This window comes from Thrips palmi, unplaced genomic scaffold (assembly GCF_012932325.1).
Source record: "Thrips palmi isolate BJ-2018 unplaced genomic scaffold, TpBJ-2018v1 HiC_scaffold_2, whole genome shotgun sequence".
NCBI lineage: Eukaryota > Metazoa > Arthropoda > Insecta > Thysanoptera > Thripidae > Thrips > Thrips palmi.
The window spans coordinates 267,383-294,432 of NW_023144629.1; the positions used below are offsets into that span (position 1 = coordinate 267,383).

General features: G+C 62.5%; 1 protein-coding gene across 1 annotated transcript in view; it reads right to left on the reverse strand.

Annotated features, from left to right (window-relative positions):
- Nucleotides 1-27,050, reverse strand: part of LOC117647304 (fat-like cadherin-related tumor suppressor homolog) — an 89,243-nt gene that overhangs the window by 47,248 nt on the left and 14,945 nt on the right. The window contains exons 6-10 of the mRNA XM_034389011.1: nt 21,998-22,177; nt 21,690-21,908; nt 21,251-21,556; nt 20,201-21,082; nt 19,387-19,939 (exon numbers count right to left, since the gene is read on the reverse strand). Of these exons, the coding sequence (XP_034244902.1) occupies nt 19,387-19,939; nt 20,201-21,082; nt 21,251-21,556; nt 21,690-21,908; nt 21,998-22,177 (2,140 nt within the window). The remainder of the gene's footprint in view (nt 1-19,386; nt 19,940-20,200; nt 21,083-21,250; nt 21,557-21,689; nt 21,909-21,997; nt 22,178-27,050) is intronic.

The window sequence follows — 27,050 nt, forward strand, 5'->3', positions numbered from 1 at the left end:
GGCGTGCTTGGCGCCGCTCAGACCGGAAACATGGGGGGCGCGCGTAAATCTTGCATGGGGGCGTGGCCGGGGTGGGGCGGGGTGGGGCGGTGTGGGGCGGGGCGGAGCGAGGCGCCGTGGCTGTCCCATCCGGAGGCCTCCCCGAAAGCCACAGTGGCCGAGACCGCCAAGACCGACCGGGGCACCGCACAACACAACGCTGGCCGCAACAAACTGCAGGAAGGTGGACAGGACGGTCGGCCCTGCCTTGGCCTTAGCCTGCCTCGGCCTCGCCTTGCCCTGCAGGATGGAATAACCCACCGGGCCCGACACTCCGTCTGCGGCGCCGCACAGTGGGCCAGCCCCACCAGACAAGCCCTCCAGAAAAACGGCCGTATGCACTCTACCAGAATCGAATCCTCTCGTCACTCGAGCCAGCACACGCGTAATTACCTGGAACACAAAACCAAGACAGAGAGTCAGAACACGGGTTCAAACAGCCTGTACTCAACCTTCCCGGATTTCCAACTCCAACGTGCTATTTTTGTCAGGCTGTAGACATCATTTCGTTCAGGGTTGAGGGTTGCATGTTTTGAGATTCGCAATCACGTGATCCCACTCCACGGCCGCAGCGCTCTCGCAGCTCTCGACTCGGTGCGTGAGAGCAGCCTGGTCCGGTCACACCAGCGGGGCGGGGCGGGGCGCGGGGCGGGGCGGGTCTTGTGTGTGCGGGAGAACCCTCAAGTCCGCCAGCGGCAGGCTGATTCCGAGCAGAGGTCTCTCTCGCTCGGTGGTGCGGGGCGCCGCGGCGGTGCGAGAGAGACAGAGCGACAGGGCCTGTCGTTCGGAATGAGCGGGGCGAGGCCGGGGGCGTGCCTGGGGCCTAGGTCACGCCGAGGGCCGCGCCCCGCCGAAGCCGGGAAAGGCAACGCCAGGCAACGCACAGTGGGCCAGAGGACCGGTGGAGGCGGCCAAAACTGTAGACGCGTTTTGAGCTCCAGAGTCGCTAAATGGGACTCGAACCGAACGTGTGACCCCACCAATGGATTGCTCTCCGAACGAGGAATCCGTTGGTGGGGTCACACGTTCGCTTCGAGTCCTGTTTAGCGACTCTGGAGCTCAAAACGCGTCTGGAGTTTTGGCCGCCTCCACCGGTCTTCAGGCCCACTGTGCAACGCCTCTCCAGCGCAGCGCGGCGCCCCTGGGTCCGGGCCTCGGCCACGGACCCTCGGCCCCGCCAAGCCGCGGCCCGCCAAATCCACCCCGAGCCGGCCGAGGTCGAGAACAGGCAGGCAGAGGCCAGCCAGGCCGGGGCCGCGCAGCCCGGCCCAGCCCCGTGGGGCAGGTCAGTTTATCCCGACAGCCGGCCGTTCTCACGGCGTTCCCGCGGTCTTCCTTGCAGTGCGGGACGACGCCCGCCTCGACAAACTACACTGGCAGTGCCGGAAAGTGACGTCATGGTTGCGTGGTCGCCATGGCAACGGCCCGCTCGCTCCCGATTGGCCGGCTGGCTGAGCCAAATTAACGGCGGGATAAAAGATGACGATCCGATGACGCCAAACTTTCGTCGCCGCTGCCACTCGACGCCGCGCCAGGCAGCCGCGACGACGCGACGACACGACGCGACGGACACGAAGCGAGGCTCTAATCTCAAAGGACGGCCGGGAAGTGCCTGCCGTCTCTCTCGCTCTCGTGGGGCGATCTGTGGGAGTAGGTGCGAAAGAGAGAGAGGAGAGAGAGAGCGAGAGAGAGAGAGATCGAGGGAGAGCGAGCGAGCGAGAGAGAGAGAGAGAGAGAGAGAGAGAGAGAGAGAGAGGGAGAGAGAGGGAGAGAGAGAGAGTTGACGCGGAACGGGCCTGCGCCTGCCGGCGGCAGCGCCACGCCCGGCCAACAACACCAACACCAAGAGCAGCGACAACAGGGCGCGGCCCGCGCTCCGCTTCGCTCTTCGAGTTCCACCTGATTGCAGTCCCGTACAATGCGCCGCCCTTCCACAATGGCGCAATGGCGAGGCGACCCTTGAACGCCGAGGGCTGCCGAGGGCTGCCGGTGAAAAGGAATATGAAAACGAGTTTACGGCGCCAAGGGCGCGCTTTTCAAACGGCGGCACCCGAGTGGAGCGAGTGGAACACTGGAACAAGGCAATAAATATGCCACGGCGGACACGGCGTCGAAGCTCGTTCCCGACGACTGGAGTGAGAGAGTGAGAGAGAGAGAGAGAGAGAGAGAGAGAGAGAGAGAGAGAGAGAGAGAGCGAGAGAGACGGAAGGAAGTCGCCAGGAAGGCGGGGAATTACTCCAGAGAGACTGGCGAATGACTCTACACTTTGCAAAGACCAGTCGGAATGGAAGGCGGTGCAGTGCCGCGCCGCGCCGCGCCCGACGCTCGCTAGGGTTAGGTCAAAACAAAAGGCCAACGTGACAAAAGACGGTTCGCGCAAGATAACTAAAGTGAAAAAATGCAATTTTGAAAATTTCAGGTAGCCTGTGCGTAACTTGTAATACTTCGTTCCGATTATGAGATGCAGGCACTCGAGATCTAAATAAATGTTGAGTTAGCACGCCCTGGCCCCGCAGCGCAATAGGGACCCCACGGAGGGCTCCAAGGCGCCGCGCGCGCCGCGCTGCCGACATCGGCAACCTCATTAAATAATTAGTTCGGAGTGAATGCCGTGCCGAAGCCGGCAGCCCGTCGAACCAACTCGGGCGGCTGCTGGACGCGGTGGTGCAGCCCGGACGCACAGTGGGCCAGAAGACCGGTGGAGGTGGCCAAAAACCTAGACGCGTTTTGAGCTCCAGAGTCACTAAATAGGACTCGAACCGACCTTGTGACCCCATCAATGGATTCCCCATCCAGAGAGCAGTCCATTGGTGGGGTCACACGTTCGGTTCGAGTGCCATTTAGCTACTCTGGAGCTCAAAACGCGTCCGGGATTTTGGACGCCTCCAACGGTCTTCTGGCCCACTGTGGGACGGGACGGCCGGGACTCTCACCAGCTGATAGCGAGAGCGAGCAACAGACGTATACGATTCATTACAGATGGATGCTGGGGCGACGTGCCAGCCGGCCGGCTTGCAGTCGGGGCGAGGCCACTGCGTGCCACTGCGCGGAGTCCAAGTTCAGTCCGCGCACTCGCCACTTCGAAAGCACGGCGCCGACGGCCTGGGCGACGGTCTGGGCGAGGGCCTGGGCGACGGTCTGGGCGAGGGCCTACGTCACGTGGCCGAGGAGCGGGGAAAGCGTAACCGCGGTCGAGGCGACGAGGCCCCCACGAGTGCAGCGAGGCCAGCCAGCAGTCGTTTTCGTCGCTCCGTCTCTCTCGCACTCACGGGGCGCCCCGTATAAGTGCGAGAGAGACAGAGCGACGAAAGCAGTGCTGCGAATGGCGGTCGAATGGACTGCCCTGTAATTAGGACGCCAGAAAACCACCGGCTCGGTTCCGCCCCCTCCCCGCGGCAATCACGCCCCGCTCTGTCTCTCTCGCACTCCTGGGCGCGCCCTGCAGGTGCAAGAGAGACAGAGCGACGAAACCGAACCAGTCTGCAGGCAGCAGGCAACCGCGGTGTGTTCCCTTATTTGAGGAAGTGGGGGAGGCGCAGCGCAGGGCCCCGCCGACACCCAGGACGCCCCCAAGGCCGCCGCCAGCCATGGCAGCACGCCGGACAGGCAGACAGCCAGCCAGCACGCCGGACAGGCAGACAGCCAGCCAGCACGCCGGACAGGCAGACAGCCAGCCAGCACGCCGGACAGGCAGACAGCCAGCCAGCACGCCGGACAGGCAGACAGCCAGCCAGCACGCCGGACAGGCAGACAGCCAGCCAGCACGCCGGACAGGCAGACAGCCAGCCAGCACGCCGGACAGGCAGGCAGCCAGCCAGCACGCCGGACAGGCAGACAGCCAGCCAGCACGCCTGCAGCTGAGACTAATTGCCGGGTAATTGGCAGCACTCTGATCCCACCCCCACCCCACCGCCAGCAACCCCAGCACCCCGAGCACGCCTCGCGTCTGGCGGTCGTAATACTCACCTGCAGCTACGTGTTGCCTGGCGGTCGCGAGGCCGCGAGTAGGACCGCGAGCGGCCGGGGCACGTGCGGACGCGGCAGAGGATCCAGAGAGAGAGAGAGAGAGAGAGAGAGAGAGAGAGAGAGAGAGAGAGAGAGAGAGAGAGAGAGAGAGAGAGAGAGAATGAGGAGGAGAGGGCTGGGGAAGGGGCTGGGGGCAGAGGTTGAGGCGAAAAGGATCGGGGTACACGCGGCCGGGATCAAGGGTGTTGGGGCGGATGAGGGGAGTGCTTGGCGGGATGGCTGCGCCCCACGCCCCTCGCGCCCTTCGCCCTCGCTAGGCCCGGCGCTGCTCGGCGCCAGATAGCAGTGACACAGGCACCACATAGTCGCAGTTTGGCGCGGCCCGCCGTCGGCCCTTCCCGGCCCCGCCCTGCCCTTCCGCACGCTTACGCATGGACTGCCGCGTTGGCGATGAGCGCCACTTTCAAATAGACAAAGCAGTAACGACAACGGCACCGCATGCTAATCACACACACACAAACACACACACACACACAGAGTGAGAGAGAGAGAGAGAGAGAGAGAGAGAGAGAGAGAGAGAGAGAGAGAGAGAGAGAGAGAGAAAGACAGACAGACAGACAGACAGAGAGAGAGAGAGAGAGAGACAGAGAGAGACAGAGAGAGAGAGGGAGGAGGGGGAGGCGTCGAGCGAGGCCGTGCAGTGAAATTCCAGGCGGTGTCACTTTCAAATCGACAATTACTGCGGCGCGCCGCGCACCGCCGGTCTGTCTGTTTGGTCTGTTTGAACTCCCGGCGCCGCGCCGTGTGTGTCTGTAATGCACGCGTTTGCTGTCGCTGTTGTGTTGGTTATGATGATGTTGGTTATCTGTTTGGCGGGCGTTTGAGACCGCCCGTCCTCGTATGAACGAGCAAAAAGCCACATCAAAAACAGGAACACCTGAGAGAAACGGGGCGAGCGCGGGCTCCGCTCGGTCGGCGCGCGCTACACACACAGAGAGAGAGAGGGGAAACGAATGCCATCAAAACGGTATGCACATACGCGTTCGCTGCGAAAACCACAAACGGGAAACTGGGCGCGCACAGACACACACAGAGTAATGCGACCACACTCTCACACGGAGGTAACCTTACCGGGCATCTCGGTGGCCGTGCCGCGCCAGTGCCACGCACAGTGGGCCAGAAGACCGGTGCAGGCGGCCAAAACTCTAGACGCGTTTTGAGCTCCAGAGTCGCTAAATGGGACTCGAACCGAACGTGTGACCCCACCAATGGATTGCTCTCCGAACGAGGAATCCATTGGTGGGGTCACATGCTCGATTCGAGTCCCATTTAGCGACTCTGGAGCTCAAAACGCGTCTAGAGTTTTGGCCGCCTCCACCGGTCTTCTGACCCACTGTGCCACGCCCCGGGGGGCGAGGGACGCGCCTTCTATTCACGCCTTGATAAGGCTCGGTCGCATTCCGACGGGGACACAGAGACAGCGGGGGATGCGTCTGTTGGAATTGCCGAGCCAGTACACAACCACCGTCTGGCGGCCCGGCCGGGTCCGGCGGACAGAGCCAGATCGGGGCGGCCGATACGCCCGGCAGCACCGCGTCATGGCCATCACCACCATCACCACCATCACGCCGCCCCGCCCCGCCACCACTAGTACGCACTACAGGACCAAGGCCCCACCAAGAGCACCGCACCGCCGTGCCTGGCCGTGCCGCCGACACTGGCGATCCCAAACACCAGAGCGCACGCCCCGCACCGGGCCGGGCAGCACACACTGGTAGCACACCGACAGACAGACAGACAGACAGACAGACAGACACACAGACAGACAGACAGTCTGCCTATGCGCACGACGGCAGTCCACCCATGGCCGGAATATGAACTCGCACGCGCACCAGGCACAGCGCGGCCCACAAATAATACTCTCCACCGTGGACTCTCTTCAGCATGGTTACCCATGTTACGCGGCGGGTAGGCGCTTGCACGCACACACACACACACACACACACGCACGCACGCACGCACGCGCACACGCACACACACACACCTAGGGAGGTAAATAACGCACGGCGGCCCCGTCCGTCCGTCCGGCAGAGACACGACGCGAGTCCTATGGTTGGCACGGGCGTGCTCTTACTTGTACACACCGCGCCGGCGCGGCGCCCTGTCACCCCCCCTCCCCCCAAGCACCCTCCTACACTCCCATTTCTCTTCGTTGCAGGGGCACGTCCACACACGAGCTCACAGACCCACACACGCGCGCGAGCGAGAGGGAGAGAGACAGAGAAAGCTGCGATTTCTAATCCCGGGCCAGGAGCTCCCGCCCGATCCGACAAGGCGCTCAACCCGCTTCGGTCCGGAGTCCGGAGTCCGGAGTCCGGCTGGCCTGGCGGCCCGGCCTCCGATCGCTTCGGGTCCCCTCATTTGTTCCTGCAGGCTGGACTGGACCCTTTCTTCCCACCTGCAGGCCGAATCCGAGAGTCGTCTTCGTCGCTCCGTCTCTGTCGCGCTCGCGGGGTGTGCCGTACGGGTGCGAGAGAGACAGAGCGACGAGAACGACTCTCCGAATCAGTCTGCCGAGTGCCGATCCCTGACCCCGCAGATCCGAACCCCCCGGGGGAACGCTGCCGTCCCGGCCCCCTCCACCGAATGCATAAATGAACCCAGCTTCCCATTTTGAAGCAGCGTGTGTGAGCCAGTGCAGCGAGTGCGGCGTGCGCACCACGAGGCACAGTGGGCCAGAAACCGGCGGAGAGGGCCAAAATTACATACGCATTTTGAGCTCCAGATACGCTAAATGGGACTCAAACCGAGCGTGTGACCCCACCCATGGATTCCTCGTTCGGAGAGCAATCCATTGGTGGGGTCACACGTTCGATTCGAGTCTCATTTAGCAACTCTGGAGCTCAAAACGCGTCTAGAATTTTGGCCGCCTGCGCCGGTTACTGGCCCACTGTGCGAGGGCGTGCCGCCAGATGTTAAAGAGCCGCCGTTCTATGGGGTGGAAGAGCCCGGACTCTGGCTGGTTGGGTTGCCATATAACTCCTGCCCGTTATGGCGCAAACAATTTCAATGACCGAGATAATAAAAAAAAATATTCAAAACAGAAACAAACTTCCCTGGGCGCGCCGCTGCGGCCTTTGAGAGCGGCCAGTATTTTGTTGGTTGAGTATGAAAATGGGGGCGACGAAAAAAACGGGCAGGGTGGGTGTTTCGACGGCCTGGCGGCGGCGGCTTGACACCGGGGGCCGTGCTTGAGGCAGCTTGAGCCAGGCAGGCAGGCAGGCAGCCAGGCAGGCAGGCAGGCAGGCCCTCTACTCGACGCCCAGAAGGGCCGGCGGAGGTGCCCCTCCTGCTCCTCCTCGACCCCGGCCCGGCTCGGCCCGGCCCGGCTCGGCGCCCCGGCAGCAAGATTGATGTTTTCGGCAGGCGGCCCTACAGCCCCATTCACTTTCTCCTTTCGCCTCGGCCACACAATTAGACGGGACTAGTCTAGCACACGCCGTCAAACTCGTAAAAACCACCGCCGCGGCACTGTGGGCCAGAAGACCGGTGGAGGCGGCCAAAACTCTAGACGCGTTTTGAGCTCCAGAGTCGCTAAATGGGACTCGAACTGAACGTGTGACCCCACTAATGGATTCCTCGTTCGGAGAGCAATCCATTGATGGGGTCACACGTTCGGTTTGAGTCCCATTTAGCGACTCAAGAGCTCAAGACGCGTCTAGAGTTTTGGCCGCCTCCACCGGTCTTCTGACAAACCCACTGTGTACCGCACTCGCCGAGCCACTCGCACTGCGTCCGCTCCGCCCGAGAAACCCCGAAAAAGGGAAAAGAACTACTTGAAAGCAGGCCGCGGCTCCGCGGTTTCGCGGCGCGGCTTCGCGGCGCGGCTTTGATGACGGCCTTGATGGCCTCGCCGGCTGAAAAGCGTCCGCACTGAACCCCGCGAGGACCGGCCCTGTCTCTGTCTCGCTCCCACTCACGGCGCGCCCCGTGTGGGGGTAGGCGTGCGAGAGAGACGGAGCGACGACCGGGCTCAGGGCCTCGCCCTAATGAAGTCAGCGGCGTCGGCGTCCCGTCTAGTGGCCGGTGTAAGTCAAATGACCCTGCACTTTTTCCGCATGCAATGCCGCTTTGCACATCGATAGTTAAGGCCAAAAGAAACGTTTTGACCCGCAGACGCATTTTTTTTATCCCTTAGGAAAAAAGTTATGAAGGGTTAAATTTAACATGGCGCCTTACGGGAATTTCGGGTAGGCAACCCGCAGCGCACGGCGGTGGTTTCCACGTCGCGGCCGCGAGTTTTGGCCCAAAAGTGGGACTTCCAGTTGGAATTTCCGAACCAAATTTTCAGGGTTGCTTAAGAAGGGTTCAAAGATCACGTTGCCGTCGAGCACTTGCCAAAATTGTGACTGAGGCCGATTCTGCAAGGCCTCAAAGTCCAAATTTCGGGAAATTTAACAAGGCGGTGTTCAAAGCCGTCCAAATCCTTAACGGTGCGCAGAACAAGTTGCGTCTTCGGCGGGATCAATAAAGTGGAGTGTCCTGAACACGCTCCAGGTGGTCGATTTTTCAAATTTGACCTGGAGTTTGAGATAATCGAATTTTTTGGGGACATTGCAGCTCGGCCGGCGAGCCGCCGCGGTACCAGATTAGCACGCACAGGGGTTTTTGACGATACATGTTGCAAAAATGAAGCGCGCTAGACTCTTTTCACGCAGTGCTCCGCAAACTATGCCACAATCACAACCAAATGCCAAATTTTGAACCAGATAGGGGCCGGGGAACGTCCCTAAATGAGGACGGGAAAACGGCTCCGGACGCCGAAATGACAGACTTATGCCGCAGTGCTCGGCGAGCGGGGCGTAAGGGCACGTTTTTGGAGAATAATTGTGCGTTATAGAAGCAAGGTAGACTCTTTCCGCGCAGTGATTCGTAAACTATGCCACAATTACAAGCAAATGTCAAATTTTGAGCCCGGCAGGGGCCGGGGAACGTCCATAAATGTGGGCGGGAAAACGACTCGGGGCGCCGAAATGACAAACTTTTGCCGCAATGCTCAAATGCCGCAATGCCCAAATGTCAAATTTTGAGCCAGCCCGGGGGAACATCCCCAAATGAGGGGGTGGAAAACAGCTGCTGAAGCATTTTAAAGGCGCTTTTCAAAGGCGTTTTGTTTTTCAAACTCGATGTTGTTGTTCGGCGGTGAGGTGGGATGGTGGGCAAATGAACTTGGACAGGCGCGCCACCGCCACCCGCTTTTTTCCTGCCCTCATTTAGGGACGTTCCCCGGCCCCTGCCGTGCTTAAAATTTGAAAATTGCTTTTGAGTGTGGCATACTAGTTTACCGCGTACTGGGCGGAAAGAGTCTAGCCTGCTTCGGTAACGCAAGATCATTCGCCAACAAAGGTGCCCGCATGCCGCGCCGAGCATTGCGGCAAAAGTTTCGCATTTCGGCGTCCTGACTCGTTTTCCTGCCCACATTTATGGACGTTCCCCGGCCCCTGCCGGGCTCAAAATTTGACATTTGCTTGTAATTGTGGCATAGTTTACGAATCACTGCGCGGAAAGAGTCTACCTTGCTTCTATAACGCACAATTATTCTCCAAAAACGTGCCCTTACGCCCCGCTCGCCGAGCACTGCGGCATAAGTCTGTCATTTCGGCGTCCGGAGCCGTTTTCCCGTCCTCATTTAGGGACGTTCCCCGGCCCCTATCTGGTTCAAAATTTGGCATTTGGTTGTGATTGTGGCATAGTTTGCGGAGCACTGCGTGAAAAGAGTCTAGCGCGCTTCATTTTTGCAACATGTATCGTCAAAAACCCCTGTGCGTGCTAATCTGGTACCGCGGCGGCTCGCCGGCCGAGCTGCAATGTCCCCAAAAAATTCGATTATCTCAAACTCCAGGTCAAATTTGAAAAATCGACCACCTGGAGCGTGTTCAGGACACTCCACTTTATTGATCCCGCCGAAGACGCAACTTGTTCTGCGCACCGTTAAGGATTTGGACGGCTTTGAACACCACCTTGTTAAATTTCCCGAAATTTGGACTTTGAGGCCTCGCAGAATCGGCCTCAGTCACAATTTTGGCAAGTGCTCGACGGCAACGTGATCTTTGAACCCTTCTTAAGCAACCCTGAAAATTTGGTTCGGAAATTCCAACTGGAAGTCCCACTTTTGGGCCAAAACTCGCGGCCGCGACGTGGAAACCACCGCCGTGCGCTGCGGGTTGCCTACCCCAAATTCCCGTAAGGCGCCATGTTAAATTTAACCTTTCATAACTTTTTTCCTAAGGGATAAAAAAAATGCGTCTGCGGGTCAAAACGTTTCTTTTGGCCTTAACTATCGATGTGCAAAGCGGCATTGCATGCGGAAAAAGTGCAGGGTCCGGCCTTTTTGTTGGACTAACACCGGCCACTAGTCGGCCTGCCCGGCCTGCCCGGCCCGCCGGTCAAAGCGTACATGCACGCCCAATCGGGGACCAGCACGGCCAGCCGCACGGCCAGCCGACAACAGACATGAAAGCGAGTCCGCAACAAAGAGAGAGAAACACACGCACACAAGCACACGCAGGCAGACAGGCAGGCAGGCAGCGCGCCTGCGATCCGCGGGGTAGGCCGCGCGCCGCACACGCCAGCGCAACGGGCCGGCCCACCTGCACGGCGTTCCGATCCGAGCGGCCGCGCCGGGTTCGTCCCTCGCCGCCTCTCTCTCTCTCTCTCTCTCTCTCTCTCTCTCTCTCTCTCTCTCTCTCTCTCTCTCTCCCCCACCCACCCCGACAGTGGCGTGCGACGAAGACAGAGCCAACGGGCCTGCTGCTGGGAGGACGAGGGAGGCGGAGGGGAGGAGCGGCTCGCGATGAGGATCTCGGGAATGAGGGACAGCCGGCGGCACGGAGAGGATGACGGGGTGCAAGACAAGGACAAGGACGTGGCCGTCACGGATGAGGGAGACGGATGACGGCCAGTAGCCGTGTCCGTTGTGTGTGTGTGTGTGTGTGTGTGTGTGTGTGTGTGAGTGTTTGAGAGTGTGTGTTTGAGTGAGGGTGTGTGTGTGTGTGTGTGTAAGTGAGAAAAAGGGGGAGGGGGTCGACACAACGGGAAGGTGTCCGGCGGACTGATTCCTAGAGTAGTTTCCGTCGCCGCCCCACGAGTGCGAGAGAGACAGGGCGACGACTCCGGGACTCCGCCTGCAGGCCGCAGCTGCGCGCTGAGCGGGCTTATTGACGCAGGTTCGCGCGTGGCGCCGACAGCTCGCGTCGCGATATCATGCCGCCCGCCCCGCCCCGCCCCGCCCGCGGCTCGACACATTAATTTAAACTTTGCGTGGGGCGGGCGAGGCGGGGCGGGGCGGCCCGCCGCTCGGCCAACAGAATTACAACGCCGTGCGGGTGCCTGAGCGGTGGAAGGGGAGCCTCAACCGACAACGTCGACGTCGACGTCGCTTCGACGCCACGACGGCGTGCTCCACCTGCACTGCAACGCCGTCGCCATCGTCGCGGGGCGCGCGCTGCCGGGAGACTCATTCCTCATTCCCATTTCGTCGCTGTGTCTCTCTCGCACCCGTACGGGGCGCCCCGCGAGTGCGAGAGAGACAGAGCGACGGAAACGACTCTCGGAATCAGTCTGCAGGCGGCGGAGCGCGGCGGAGCAGCACCCGTTCATTCTCCTGCCAAATTGAAATTTATGCTCGAGTCGTGCTGGCCTGCCTGCGCCGCGCTGCGCCGCCTCCGCGCGGCCTCGCCTCCGCCTCCGGCGGCACCGGCACACCGGCAGGACGACGGCAAGAGTGAAAGGACGCCGGTAATAAAAATAATGGGGTGTCTGCGAAAGAAGATGGGTGGGGACTCGAACCGGGGACCTGACGCTCGCCAGGCGGCGGCGCTGCCGACCGGCCGTCACAAAACGCGCGCCGGACTTAACCTTCCTTATCTCTCCAGTGCCCCCGACAACGGTTTAGCAGTGTGGCGGGCGGCGAGATCGGCGAGACGGGGCGGACCGGCCAGTGTGGGACAACTGGGACATAAACCAGCCGGCTGGCTAAGGGGCAGCGTTAGCGTGGCAGCCCAGGCCGAGTCCCAAACTCTCTCTCTCTCTCTCTCTCTCTCTCTCTCTCCTCTCTCCCTCTCTCTCTCTCTCTCTCTCTCTCTCGCAAACCTGCGGGGCGCCCCATGAGTGCGAGAGAGACAGAGCGACGAAAGACGCGCAAGCCGCCGCGGCGCGATCATGCACGTCCTTACGAGCGTCGTTTGCGGGGCGCGGGGAGCCTAACAGTGTGGGGGTCGGGCGGCGCAAGGCACAACGCCTTGCTTATCTACGTACCAGGCCACGACACATTTTCGCGCCAAAACTGGAAACGATTCGCTTCGGGGCGGCGGAGGGGGATGGGAGGGTGCGACAAACTCAGAAATACCATCTCCATCCATCATGCCCGGGGCCTGGCGGGGCCTGGCGCGGCGGCCTGCCCGCCCGGCTCCTACTTTCTACTTGGGATGTACGCGGCAGTCTGGGGCGGCCGCGACATACGAGCGCAGCCAGCCACTTCCGATGATGAAGGATGAATGCGTGAATGCATGAATGAATGCATGCATGGATGAGCGGGCGTCTCGGCCTCGGCGGGCCGCGCCCCGCCCCACCCCGCCCCACCCCGCCCCACCCCGCCCCGCCCCGCCCCACCCAGAGTTGAGTCTTTTTGCCCCGCTTCTTCCTGAGGAGCGGCGGCGGCCGGGCGGTGGTTCGCCGCGCTGCAGAACTGTGCAGGGCACGGCACGCGAAAAAGTTGAAGCGCCGTGGCACTGAGCGCCGTGCCGTGCCGTGCCGTGCCGTGCCGCGCCGACTCGAGCCAGGCCGGGCCCGGGGTGTAAGCCCCCCCACGGGTGTCTCTTAGAAGCAGCCCCTCAGGGCCGCCGCCGCCGATCCTTGGAGAACTCGGAGCAAAAGGACGCGAGCCAGCCTCCAGCCGGCGGCCCCGCCCCGCTCGCCACAGTTTCATTCCCCGAGGACCACTTCTATTTTACTCCGCCTTCCTTTTCCTTTTTTTTTCCGCGCACCCCTTTTGGAATCATTTCTCTCGCAACCTTAGCAGCGGCAGCGGCGCTGCTGTTTTATTTGCAACGCGTTTTCAAGGGGGCTTGCACCGCCTGTCAAAAGGAGGGGGAGGGGGTGGATTACGGCGGGGGTGGGGGCGGGGGGAAGCAGGACACCAGCACGTTGCGAACGCGGCGAAAGCATGACCCCAGGACGTGAGGGGCGCGTTAACAGCTGTGGTGGAGGGGAGGGGAGGGGAGGGGGAGGGGAGGGGAGGGGAGGGGGAGGGGGAGGGGAGGGGAGGGGAGGGGAGGGGAGGGGGAGGGAGGGGGAGGGAGGGGGAGGGGAGGGGAGGGGGAGGGGGAGGGGGAGGCGTCGCCACGCGGCCCGTCGCCCGGACAGTGTCTCGGCCGCCACCGCCGCCAAGCAGTGTCAGGTGCCCAGCCCGGCCCCAGCCCGGCACAGCCCCAGCACACAACAACAACCACCACCGCCACCACAAACAGATCAGCGGTGGCAATGCCATCAAATGTCGCTCGCCGCACTTGATGCGACCGCTCGCCCATCCGCCTGTGTGTGTGTGTGTGGTGTGTGAGCGTTTGCTTGTGTGTGTGTGTGTGTGTGTGTGTGTGTGGTGCGCGCGCGCGTGTGTGTGTGTTTGTGTGTGTGTGTTTGTGTGTGTGTGATATCAGTGGCTGTTTATGGGAGGCTTCAAGTAGCGGCGAAAATAGAGCAGCTGGCCGGAAATTGCGGGCGGCAGTGCTACTATGTAGTAGTTGTTGTTGTTGCTTGATGGTGACACGGCCATGACAATGACGATCAGACAAAAGCCGGCGGCGGCGGGGCGGCCTGGTGACGGTGATGGTGATGATGATGATGAAGACGGATCGTCATCGCGATGGGGAAAATGCCGACGATGGTAATCTGGTTACGGCTCGGCCGAGGCGAGGCGGAGCGCGCGGCATTTCATGAAGCCGACCCAAACTAACCGCACTGGGGATTAAGAAGGGGAGGGGGAGTGAGAGGGATGGCGAAGAGTGTGTGTGTGTGTGTGTGTGTGAGAGAGAGAGAGAGAGAGAGAGAGAGAGAGAGAGAGAGAGAGAGAGAGAGAGAGAGAGAGAGAGAGGCAGCCGAGGCGACAGCGCGCCGAACCGAATGAACGCGAAATCGCATGGAGATTATCTTTGCCGTCACCCGCCCACACTTACACAGGGGCGTACACACACGCACACACAAACGCAAACACACACACACACACACACACGCGCGCACTCTTCTCTCTCTCTCTCTCTCTCTCCCTCTTTCTCTCTCTCTCTCTTTCTCTCTCTCTCTCTCTCTCTCTCTCCCTCTTTCTCTCTCTCTCTTTCTCTCTCTCTCTCTCTCTCTGGCACACGGGCGGGAGGCCGTTTTCGCCGCCGGCTGGGTGCCTGGATACAGTACGGCCAGGGTGGTAATTACTGTACTACTCCCTTCACCGCCGAGGGGGTTGAACATCGCGCACAAGTCCACATCAAAAAGATTCGAGGTCGGCTACAAATTGTGCGCAGGGGGGTGGGGGTCTCCGTTTCGCCTTAAATAGACACGAGGAGCGACGGCGCGAGAGGACGTTCTCGCTCGCTCCTCGCTCGCCGGCGACTGTTCCCGAAAATGAGAGACGCAACAGAGGCAGCCCAGTGAAAATAGAGGAAGGCGCCGGGCGGCCGCCGCGCCGTGCGTCTGCTGGTCGTCAGCCCCGCCGTGCGTCTGCTGGTCGTCAGCCCCGCCAGGCCACCAGGCAGGGCCACCAGGCAGGGCCACCAGGCAGGGCCACCAGGCAGGGCCACCAGGCAGGGCCACCAGGCAGGGGCAGGGCCACCAGGCAGGGGCAGGGCCACCAGGCAGGGCCACCAGGCAGGGCCACCAGGCAGGGCCACCAGGCAGGGCCACCAGGCAGGGCCACCAGGCAGGGCCACCAGGCAGGGCCACCAGGCAGGGCCACCAGGCAGGGCCACCAGGCAGGGCCACCAGGCAGGGCCACCAGGCAGGGCCACCAGGCAGGGCCACCAGGCAGGGCCACCAGGCAGGGCCACCAGGCACGGCCACCAGGCAGGGCCACCAGGCACGGCCACCAGGCACGGCCACCAGGCAGGGCCACCAGGCCGCCGCAGTTCTGTCTCCATTTGCTCTCGCTCTCTGTGTGTCTCTCGCGTCGAAAATAAAGTAATTGGACACTGCGCACTGTAGCGCCGCGTGGCGTGGCGCGGCGCCAAGACGACGAGGTAAAGAGTGGCCCCCCTTTTTTTTCGCTCCACCCGCGCACCGCTTCCGTTTTACTCTCCCTCCAATTTTATCCGGAACGCGAGGCGGGGCGGGGCGGGGCGGGGCGAGGCGGGGCGAGGCGGGGCGGGGCGGGGCGAGGCGGGGCGGGGCTGCGCGTGCGCGGAGTCGCTGACAACAGGCACGTGCAAATATTTGCCGAGTCGCGACGAGAACGGCGAGAACGGCGAGGACAGAGTGCGGATGAAAGGCAAAGAAAAAAGGGATGAAGCGAGGGGTGCCTCCTGTAAGCCGCGTCGCCGCGCCACGCCACGCCGCGCACATCGGTGGCTCTGTCTGTGCATGCTGAATGTCCTTTAATGGTGACATCTAGCTGTCTTTAATTTAATTTAATTATTGATCAAGGTGGTTTCTTTTTTATAAAAGTCGGTTGATGTCGGTAATGAAAGCCGGCTGCCGCGCGTTCGACGTCGTTCGACTAACCGGCACCGCCTCTCTTTCCCCTTTCATCGCACCGCCGGTATGTAAAGCACTTGGTCCGCAGGTGTTTCGAAGCACGGCCAGCGCTGCGCCGCGCAACACCAACTTTCCAGCACCGAGGTCCTTCCCAGTCCACCGCGAATCTCAAGCAACTCTCGTTCTAAATGCTTCTTTAAACAAATTGCGGGCCACACAGTTTGGGCTTCCCTTCGAAAGAAACGCCGCGGAAAGGCCATTACCATAAGGTAAGGTGGCTTTCCAGTTTCCAGTGGTGCTGCACGCCGCGCTGCCGCGTTCCGTGCCAAGAGGTCCTTTACCTGTAATTATTGCCGCCAGTGTACTTGCAGGCTTGCAGGCGCAGAGGGCTCGGCCCGGCCCGGCCGTCGTAATAGGCAGGTAGACGCACGCTGCGGGGCGGGGGGCAGTTGCACACACTGTCAGTGCCCGACACCCCGCCCCGCCCCGCCACTGCCCACACCGTGCCACACGGGGACAGCTGTGTCTTCTTTACGGCCGAAACCCTCGGCGGTCTACGACTCTACACTGTACGACTGGGTCGGGCCTGGGCAAGGCCCTGGGCCCTGTCCGAGCGAGCCCTTGCCCAGCGCTGGCCGCGGCCCTAGGCCCTAGCGCACGCACGCCGCGCGCGGCGCGCGGCCCGGCTATCGAGATGGTCACGAACCCACGGCCGGGGGACACGCCAGGGGGGGGGGGGGCGATCGGCAGTCTCTCGCACCATTCCGACGCCGGCCCCGTCGGACTGACTCCCCTCCCCCACCCTCCAAGGTTCCTGCCGGAATTTTAAGTTTAGAGTCACCGTGCCACCGGGCCGTCGGCGTCGGCCCGCCTGCCCGCCCTTCTGGGGCCCTTCGCCCCTCGCCGTCCCCTCCGCTTTTCGGGCGCAGCTTTTGTTCTAGCCGACATGGCAACACTGTAGGGAGGGAGGGGGGGAAAGGAAGGGCACAACCGGCGGAAGTTTTAAAAAAATCACGAGCTGTGGCGGCGGTGCGGGCCGGCCGGCCAGCCAGCCAGGCAGCCAACGCGACCCCTGCCAGCCAAGCCCTTGCTCATTCGAAGCGAACAGCGCGCAGGACGACGGTGAATTAAGTAAGAAGGCAAGCGGGTGGAAACCGGAGCCGCTCGAACAGTCGAACCGAACCCCGCCACCCCGCCTCTTCGGCAACCCGATCGGCCCCGGCGCGGCCCGCCGGGATATAAGCCCTGCCCGATGGTGCCCGATGGTGCCTGACGGCCCTCAGTGGGCCAGAAGACCGGTGGAGGCGGCCAAAACTCAAGACGCGTTTTGAGCTCCAGAGTCGCCAAATGGGAGTCGAACCGAACGTGTGACCCCACCAATGGATTGCTCTTCGAACGAGGAATCCATTGGTGGGGTCACACGTTCGGTTCGAGTCCCATTTGGCGACTCTGGAGCTCAAAACGCGTCTTGAGTTTTGGCCGCCTCCACCGGTCTTCTGGCACACTGTGCGGCCGGAAGATTGCTAGATAGAAGAAGCAGCCGCGAGCCGCGGCCCGAAGACAAACCGAGCGCAATCGACCAGCGCGGTACCGCCTGGCGGGTACCGTAGCGACCAGTGAAGAAGCGACCCCGCACTCGTACCTACACTGCGCCAACGCCGCCCGCGCGCTCGGCAAACTCCACATCATCATTCCGGCAATGTGCGCCGGCTCCGGGAATAACAATTTGTTTGCCTTCATCAGCGAGCGCGCGCGGTGCCGGGCCCGCCTACGGGGCGCGCGAACGGCATAAGCGGCCGCATGTTTTCCTTATTCCAACACCCTGGTCCCGGTTCCGGGGTGGGGCGGATCGGCCGCGTGACGCGGGGAGGGGCGAGGCGGGGCGGGGCGAGGCGGGGCGGGGCGGGGCGAGGCGGGGCGGGGCAGGGCGGGGCGGGGCGAGGCGGGGTGGGGCGGGGCGAGGCGGGGCGGGGCGAGGCGGGGCGAGGCGGCGTTCGGCTCCCATCTGTGACATCGGCAGCGTCGTGACACAATTGCTGCGGTCACGGAAACGGGGGTCGCCGCTGCCGCCTGCTCCTGCAGTCCGACTTGGAGCGAGCAGTCGCTCTGTCTCTCTCGCACCCTCACGAGCCTCGCGGCACGCGCCGTGAGTGCGAGAGAGACCGCCGCCACGCGTGCCGCAGAGCGTCCCGGAGCCGGCGACCGAACGGACTCGGAAATAAATCAAGAGCGCTCCGGACTTTCTATTATTCGGATGAATCTCAATTCACTGCATACATGTGTTTCCGGAAATAAATTGAGCCGGGCGCGCCGCAGGGAAACAAAGAAAGCAACAACAAAGACGATGTCAACAACAACAACAACAACAAAAACAACAACAAGGGCGGCGCCGTGTCGAGGGCAGGCCGTTGCAACCGATGCGTTGTCGTTGTCTGGACGCGGTGTTGTTGTTTTGCATTTCGTTTTCGCATCCGCGAGATCCGGCATTCTTGGCTCGCACGCATTGCCTCCAGCCAAGGCCAGGGCCGCGCAAGCTGACTGACGCGGCCGTTTCGTCGCTCTGTCTCTCTCGCACTCATGGGGCGTCCCGTCAGCGTGCGAGAGAGACAGAGCGACTCTGGCTGCAGGGCCGTGAATCCAGCGGCTCGACGGGATCAAAGTTGTCGACCCCCTCGAGCCCCGCCTAACTAACCTCATCCCCGGAGTCTACTCAACTTGGCCCTGGAAGGCTGGAACCTCGTCGCGCGGAGTCTTCGGCGACAAGATCTCTCTGCTCGGCGAGCTCAACCTCAACCGCTAGATTTTAAAGACGATTCAAAGGGGGCGAGTTTCCCTGTCAGGTACCAGCCAGCCAGGCAGGCAGGCAGGCAGGCAGGCAGGCAGGCAGCCAGCCAGTCAGGCAGTCAGGCAGGCAGGCAGGCAGGCAGGCAGGCAGGCAGGCAGCCAGTCAGGCAGGCAGGCAGGCAGGCAGGCAGGCAGGCAGCCAGGCAGGCAGCCAGGCAGGCAGGCAGGCAGGCAGGCAGCCAGGCAGGCAGGCAGGCAGCCAGGCAGGCAGGCAGGCAGGCAGCCAGCAGGCAGGCAGCCAGGCAGGCAGGCAGGCAGGCAGGCAGCCAGGCAGCAGGCAGCCAGGCAGGCAGGCAGCAGGCAGGCAGGCAGGCAGGCAGGCAGGCAGGAGCCAGGCAGGCAGGCAGCCAGGCAGGCAGGCACCAGGCAGGCAGCCAGCCAGGCAGGCAGGCAGGCAGGCAGGCAGGCAGGCAGGCAGGCAGGCAGGCAGGCAGGCAGGCAGCCAGGCAGGCAGCCAGGCAGGCAGGCAGCCAGGCAGGCAGCCAGCCAGGCAGGCAGGCAGCCAGGCAGGCAGGCAGGCAGGCAGGCAGGCAGGCAGGCAGGCAGGCAGGCAGGCAGCCAGGCAGGCAGCCAGGCAGTCGGTCGCCGAGGGGACGGCCAAAGTTTTTATTCTCCGTTTTGTCGGAATATCTTTTGGCGAGGCGACCGCCAATCGTCACCATTCATCGCCGAGGCGCCGAGGCCGGGGGGCTGATTGCGGTTCGTCGTCCTGGATAATTACCCTGGATTCTACTCTGGCATTCTCGCCGCCGACGGCGACGCTCCGCTTAGCAAAATATTGCGAAAGAAAAAAGGTCGACTCACCTTTCTCGTCCACGCTGAAGTAGCCCTGGCCGTCGCCGCCGCGGATGGAGTACGTGACCCTGGAGTCGTCGCCGGGCGCGTCGGCGTCCGAGGCCTTGACGGCCGTCACCACGGTGCCGGGCGGCGCGTCCTCCTTGACGGCGGCCGTCTCCACCAGGTCGGCGAACAGGGGCGCGTGCGCGTTCTCGTTGACGTCGATGAGGTGCACGGTGAGCGTGGCCTCGCTCCAGAGCGGCGGCGAGCCGCGGTCCGAGGCGCGCACCGTCAGCACGTGCACCTGGCGCTCCTCGTAGTCCAGCTCGCGCAGCGTGCGCACCGTGCCCGTCAGCGCGTCGATGCGGAAGAACGCGCCCTGCAGCGCGTCCAGTGTGTCGTCCTCGTCGGGGTGCTTGAGGCTGTAGCGCACCTCGCCGCCCAGCGCCAGGTCCGGGTCCGTGGCCTGCACCACGGCGATCACGCTGCCCGCCGGCACGTCCTCCAGCACGCGCACGGACAGCTCGGGCAGCGCGAAGCGCGGCGGGTTGTCGTTGATGTCGTCCACCGTCACGCGCACCTGCGGCAAGGACACCGCCACGCTCAAAGACCGAAACCGAGGGGTGACCCGCTGTAAAATTTTGTGTACAATGATTGTGTGAATGTGCAAGAATGTGCAAGATTTCTGGCGCTTTTGCCACACTTGTTGCCTACTTACAGGCGTTTTTGCCACCAAAATGTGGAATGTGGTCAAATTTTGTACAATGAATGTGGGAAGCTGTTCGACCGAAACACTCTCCGCGAAATATCGACAACAACGAAATCGGAGCCTGCGACTTACTTGCGCGGTGGCGCTCTGCGGCGGGTCGCCGAAGTCCCTGGCCACGACGAGCACCTCGTAGACGTCCTGGCGCTCGCGGTCGAGCGGCGCCGTGACGCTGAGCACGCCGCGGGCGTCCACCGCCAGGTCGGGCGTCTCCGTCTCCATGGAGTACACCACGCGGCCGTTGTCGCCCGCGTCGGGGTCGGTGGCGTTGAGGCGGAAGATGACGGTGCCGTTCTGCGCGTCCTCCGTGACGCGGAAGCTGGCCAGGGCCTTCTCGAAGCGCGGCGCGTTGTCGTTCACGTCCAGGACGGTGATGGGCAGCACGCGGTGCGTGGACTTGCTCGGGGTGCCCATGTCGTAGGCGGACACGTTGAGCAGGTACTCGCCCTCCTTCTCGCGGTCCAGGTAGCCGACGAGCCGCAGCTCCCCGCTGTCCAGGTCCATCTTGAAGAGCGAGTCCGTGTCCCCGGACGCCACGCCGTACACCAGCTTGCCGTTGTAGCCGAGGTCGCGGTCGCGCGCGCGCACGCGCACCACCACGCTGCCCAGCGGCAGGGACTCGTTGACGCGCACCTCGAGCGGCAGGTCCACGAACTCGGGGGCGTGCACGTTGGAGCCGTAGCGCGGCGGCACGAGCGGGAAGTCGTCCTGGTCGCCGGCGTGCGGCGCGTTGTTCCTCTCGGCGGCGGCCAGCACCTCCGTGAGGCGGCGCGCCACGCCCGTCTCGCGGCAGTCGAAGAAGCCCTTGGGCGGGCCCACGGCCGGCCCCGTCGCGTCGCGCTTGGCGTTCACCAGGTTCACCTGCAGCCGCAGCACGTCCGAGAAGTGCGTGCCGTCGCTGGCCGTCACGTTCAGCTCACGCCTCGCCGCGCGCACGTCCGCCAAGTCGCACGTCACCTGCGGGGGCAAGCGGGACAAGCGGTCAGTCGATTGCGTCGGGGAATTGCCTGTCAGAGTGTAGCGGCATTAGCGCGCGGCCATTAGCCCGCCAAGCGGCGGATAGGCCAGCCCGCCGAGCACGCCCGCGCGCCGCGCTGCCTACACCGCTAAACAAACCCCCATTACCTGCAGCAGGCCCGTGGCGGCGTCCAGCGAGAAGCAGCCGTCCTCCGAGCCGCCCTCGATGCGGTACGAGATGACGCTGCCCTCGTCGAAGTCGATGGCGGACAGCGTGAGCAGGTCGGCGCCGATGGCCAGGTGGCGGGGCACGTGGCCCACGCAGTCCACGCGCTCGAACTGCGGCCGGTTGTCGTTGACGTCGCGGATGTGCACGCGCAGCGTCGTCTCCGTCTGGCGGCGGTAGGGCTGCCCCCAGTCCGACGCGCGGATCCTGAGCACGTACTCGCGCCGCATCACCTCGTAGTTGAGCACCTGCGGGGCAACGCCGGGCAACGGTCAGAGCATGCTAAACGGAGGCACCCAATGGCGGGTCCACTGTATCTCGTCCGCGGAGAGAGTTCCGAAAGTGCGGCCACTGCCGAGATGATGCCCATGTTTGACCCACCTGCGTGGTGCGGACCCAGCCCGTGAAGTGGTCCACCTCGAAAGGCACGGGTGCCAGGTTGGCGATGAGGTACGAGATGTAGGCGTTCTCGCCCGAGTCCTTGTCCCTGGCCATGACGCGCGCCACCTGCAGCCCCGGGGGCTCGTTCTCGTTCACGAACACGGTCTGCTCGGGCGTGTCGAACACCGGGTCGTTGTCGTTCGTGTCCAGGACAGTCACCTGCAACAGTGGCGCGAACCACGTTCAAGTTAGGTGTCCCGACGAGGAAACAGGTCAGAAACAGTTTCGAAGAGGGTAGGAAGGCGTACCTCGATCCTGGCGGAGCTCTGCTTGCGCGCGCCGGCGTTGCCCTGGTCCAGCGCGGACACGGTGAGCGCGTACGACTTCTTGGTCTCGGCGTCCAGGGCCTTGGCCGTGTACAGCATGCCCGAGTCTGGGTTGAGCCAGAAGGCTCCGTCCTCGTTGCCGCCCACGATCTCCAAGTGCACCTGCAACAAACAGTGCGGGCGGTCAGTGCGGTCACCAGCAGTGCACCAGACCGTCAACGTCGGCGTCAAACGGCGCACACACAGTGTGGCGCACACACTGGAACTGGCAGCTCACACGGGCACGGCGCGACGCGCGTGACGGCGTGTGACACTCGTTTCGCGCGTACGTCGCACTCCATTATCCTAATGACCCCCTTGCTGGTGGTGGCACGGCGGCGGTACAGTGGTGTGGCGGGGAGGTCCATTAGGCCATCAAGTAGGCCGTGGCGGCGCGGCGCATCACAGGGTGACGGGGGTGGGGGTGGGGGCGGCTCACGGGCTCCGATGCGCCCGCCGCCCGCCACACTGCAGGCTGCTTCCGAACGGCGCTGCCGTCGCTCTGTCTCTCTCGCACGCGTGCGCCGCGGCGGTGGTGGGAGAGAGACAGAGCGACGCAGCACTGAGGGGAACCACTCTGCTGCAGCGACCACCAAACTCGGAGCGCCCCCTCCCTTCCCGCCAACGTCGACGTCGTGGTGTTGGCGCGCTGGGTCGCCGTTTGTTTGTTTGAAGGGCGCGGCGGTGGCGGTAGGGCAGTGTACGCGTCGGCGTCTTCCGCGGCGACGCACAGTGGGCCAGAAGACCGGTCGAGCGGCCAAAATTCCAGACGCCTTTTGAGCTCCAGAGTCGCTAAATGGGACACAAACCGACCGTGTGGCCCCACCAATGGATTCCTCGTTCGGAGAGCAATCCATTGGTGGGGTCACACGTGCGGTTCGAGGCCTGTTTAGCGACTCTGGAGCTCAAAACGCGTCTAGAATTTTGGCCGCTCCACCAGTCTTCTGGCCCACTGTGCGACGCTTCGCCGCCAGAGGGCGCCGCAGCCACAGCGCCGCGCCGGCTAGGCAGGCGGCAGGTGCAGCCGGGCGACGCACGCAGACAGTGCTGCCGGTGCCACCGTGCCACCGCCCCAAACTAGAGCGCGCGCAACCACCGGGGCGAGAGAGGTGCAGAGATGTGCTGCCGGCGGCCTCTCTCTCTCTCTCTCTCTCTCTCTCTCTCTCCTCTCTCTCTCTCTCTCTCTCTCTCTCTCTCTCTCTCTCTCTCTCTCTCGCTCGAGGCCGTCGTCGTGCCTGCACCCACTTAGCACACCGGGGGGTGAAGATTGTTGCTCCGAGACCGCGACCTATTCTGAGGGAGCACCTCGGGCCGGCCTGCCCTTCATTCTAACACCTCTTCCGCAACCAACCCCCTGGCTTCAATTACCAACCCCACCTCGCCCCCCCCTCCCCTCCAACCCCCCGGATTCAATTCCGGGCGCGCCCCTGGTGGCTTGTCAGTCTCGTGGGACATGTTGGAGGGGGGCGGGCAGGGCGGGTTTAAAAGCAGGGCAGCTTACAAGCGTCGGCCGCGCTCGCTGCGTGCGCGGCCGGGAATACCAAGTGCCGTGAGTAATCCCCCTCCCCTCCCCCCCCTTCTTGGCCCAGCCCGTTTACACAGGTCGTCCGTGCTGTAATTTCAAACGCTTGCCGCTTCGCTGCCAAGTGGTGTGGCGCGGCGCGCAAAGACGTGGCGGCGGCCTGGCCAGGTGCGCACGCACGCACGCACGCACACACCACGTCCCCTCGGGGCGAGCGCGGAGGAGGGGGAGGGGCAGAGGGGTGCTGAAGCGGGGCTGGAGGGGAGGGGGAGCGCGGAGCGGGGGGCTCGTCAAACATGACGCATTAGCCGTCGCGTGGAACAGGTACCAATCCCTTTCACCTCATCTAAGTTTCAGACTCGGCGGCACTGTTCCGGGAGAGGGGGGGGAGGGGGGAGGGGAGCGCCAGCGGAAGGAGCAAGGATCAAGCCCGGCAGGCGGCGCAGGCGGCGGGGTGGCTACAAGTTAGGCGAGCCCAAACGGGAACGCAACAAGCTCACACGCAGAGCGGCAGAGCGCGGAGGCGCGGAGCACACACCGGAAAAGGGGCGACCTCGCCGACATACATGGCGTTGTCGGGGATGATAAGCTACCGGTATTATATATTTTGGTATTTTAAATCGGTTTTGAACCGAATAAGATACTGGACCATACTGGTATAAAACCGTAAAACACCAAAAAATTCAGAAATCCCGGTTTAATACCGGGTTTAAAACCCTATAATACCGTAAAATACCGACCAATAAAATACCGGTGGCACACTGGAGAGACGCCACGCTCCTGGAGCATCGACGAGAAAGGACAAAAATAACACGTTTCTAGGTGTAGGAGCGTCTACGCAAAATATGTACACACTTCTGAAACTTTAAAACAATTATTCTAAAAGCATACATCGAAAACGCCGTAGGACGTGGCTCAGTCGGTCGCGGCGTCCGTCGTCGACGGCGACTCCCCCGCTGGGCCGCTGCGCTCGGGTTCGGCGGTTCGACCCCCGGCGAGGACCTCAATCAAATTATATTGGCAAACCAGATTAGCCGACATTGATTTGAGCCGACGGCCCGACGTTGGCGGCATGAACCGCCAGATAGAGGGTTAAATATTTGGTCCCGAGGGCGGAGCGGCGGAGGGAGGGAGGGTAAGCCTTTCTCCCTTTTACATCCCCCTTTTTTTGTTCCTTTTTTATCGAAAACAAAGACGGTTCTCATCGCACCGCGCGATACACCGCGCTGTATTTGTGCTCTGCCTACAAAAGGGAGCAACCGGCGCCCTCATGCAAATCTAGCCCCGCTCAGCAGCCGTCGAAGGGCGTGGCGTGGCGTGGCGTGGCGTGGCAGGGCGTGGCGGGGCGTGGCACTAACGTCGGCATTTGCATTTTATATGAATAATCCAGGAACACACACGCACGCTAATCGACAATGAATACAGAGAGACAGCCGGGCGGCCCGGTCGATGCGAGCCTCCCAACTACGACGACGACGCCAGAATTGGCGGAATTGGCGAAATTGATTCGAAGCGACGAAGGGGCTTCCTGGGCGCGCCGGCCGCCCTGGCGACGGCGAAGGGACTAGACAATGCAGCCCGGCTCTCGCCGCCGCGTCCCCTTTGGGACCGGTGGGGCGCGAATTATGAATCTGGAAGGACTGTGCAGGCCGCGCCTCACAGTGGGCCAGTAGACCGGCGCAGCGGCCAAAACTCCAGACGCGTTTTGAGCTCCAGAGTCGCTAAATAGCACTCGAAACGTTCGTGTGACCCCATCAATGGATTGCTCTCCGAACGAGGAATCCATTGGTGGGGTCACACGTTCGCTTCGAGTCCTGTTTAGCGACTCTGGAGCTCAAAACGCGTCTAGGGTTTTGGCCACTGCGCCGGTCTTCTGGCCCACTGTGCGCCGCCGGCCGCCCAACACTCAGCACGGCCATTTAGTCCGCGAGGCTCCGCGGGGCAAGGTGGGGCCGCCGAGCGCTCCAACTTTAACTCGTGAATGGGCTAACCGAGTCCCCCCCCCACTTATTACTACTTTTCCACCCCGAGGCACTTTACTTCCGCCGCGTCGAATGAATCGGTCGCGGATTGCGAGAGAAATAACACAAAAAGAGAGATAGAGAGAGAGAGAGAGAGAGAGAGAGAGAGAGAGAGAGAGAGAGAGAGAGAGAGAGAGAGGCGGAGAAAGAGGATAAAAAGGCGCGGTACACAAAAGAGAGAGACAAAAGAGGGAAGGGGGGAGGAGCGGGCGCGCACCTCTCGCCGCTCAAGCTTATCGGAAAGCGAAATAATACGATGAAACTTTTCCTTTACTCCTCAAAATGATTTTCATTCGTATCCGGCGCGACCCGCCGCGGCAGTCTAATTGGCTCAGGGAGACACGGGCGGTCTCTGTCGCACGCGCGGCGGGGCGAGGCGCGCGCCGCGGCGGTGCGAGAGAGACGGCGCGACGGAACGACCTCCGGAATCGCTCGGCGGGGAAGCCAACTTGGGCGCGCGTTTTGGCCGCCTTGCCCGGCTGTGCTGCCTGTTCCTGGCTTGCCCGGCTCGCAAAGTATTCCCATTACGCGTTGCCAACCGTTGCGCGGCACGGCGGCACGGCGCCGCGGGGAGTCGAACACGCGGCCGCGCGGTCGGGCCGACGGGCTGACGGTGCGATGACGCAATAACAGCGCGCTGACCGCTCTCCGGGCTCAAAAACAACTCGAGCACTTGGCGAACCAATTTCGGCCACGAAGAAATCCTTGTTACAAAGTAGTGCCTGCAACTTTTGTTATTCTTTTCTTTTTTTTCACACGTTGTTTGTTTTTTTCGCTTCCGCTCCCTCTTTCTATCTCCGCACGGCAGAGGCGGAGAAAACCCTCGAATCTCTCTCCCCCGCGAAAGGAATATGATTAACATCTGAGTCGAGATTAGCAGTGATAGTAACCATTGTGGGGCAGGGTGCGCGCAGAAGACCGCCCTCTCGCTTGTTTACGGGCCGAGCGGAATGCGGATGGGTGTGTGTGTGTTTGTGTGTGTGTGTGATTGTGTGTTTGTGTGTAGGTGTGTGTGTGTGTGTGTGTGTGCGCGCGCGCTTGTGTGCTGCGTTCCGCACATAGCATAATTCACTCATCAAACGCTGCGCGCGCGCCGAGCCTCGCAACACTAACGGAACAAAAAAGAAAAGCCAAATATCAAAGGCTGGCGCACGCAAACACAGTCGCGTCTGCTGAAACCGAAGGGGAAAAAAAACGAGAAAAGCGAAAAATAAGCGTGGCGACTCAGTGGGGCAATATTTAAGCATGTTGATTACCCTAAGCAACAAGTGATCTCAATTTCGTAGCCAATGCGCAACCTCTGGCTGCATGGGCCCCGCCAGCCGGCCAGCCGGCCAGCCAGGCAGCCGGCCACGCCGGGCCGGGCCAGAGCCCCCGGGGTGTCTAGCGGCCGCGAAAGACAGACCCGCACCAAGTTGGCGGGAACTTGAGTTAAGTTGGCAACTTGGGGTAT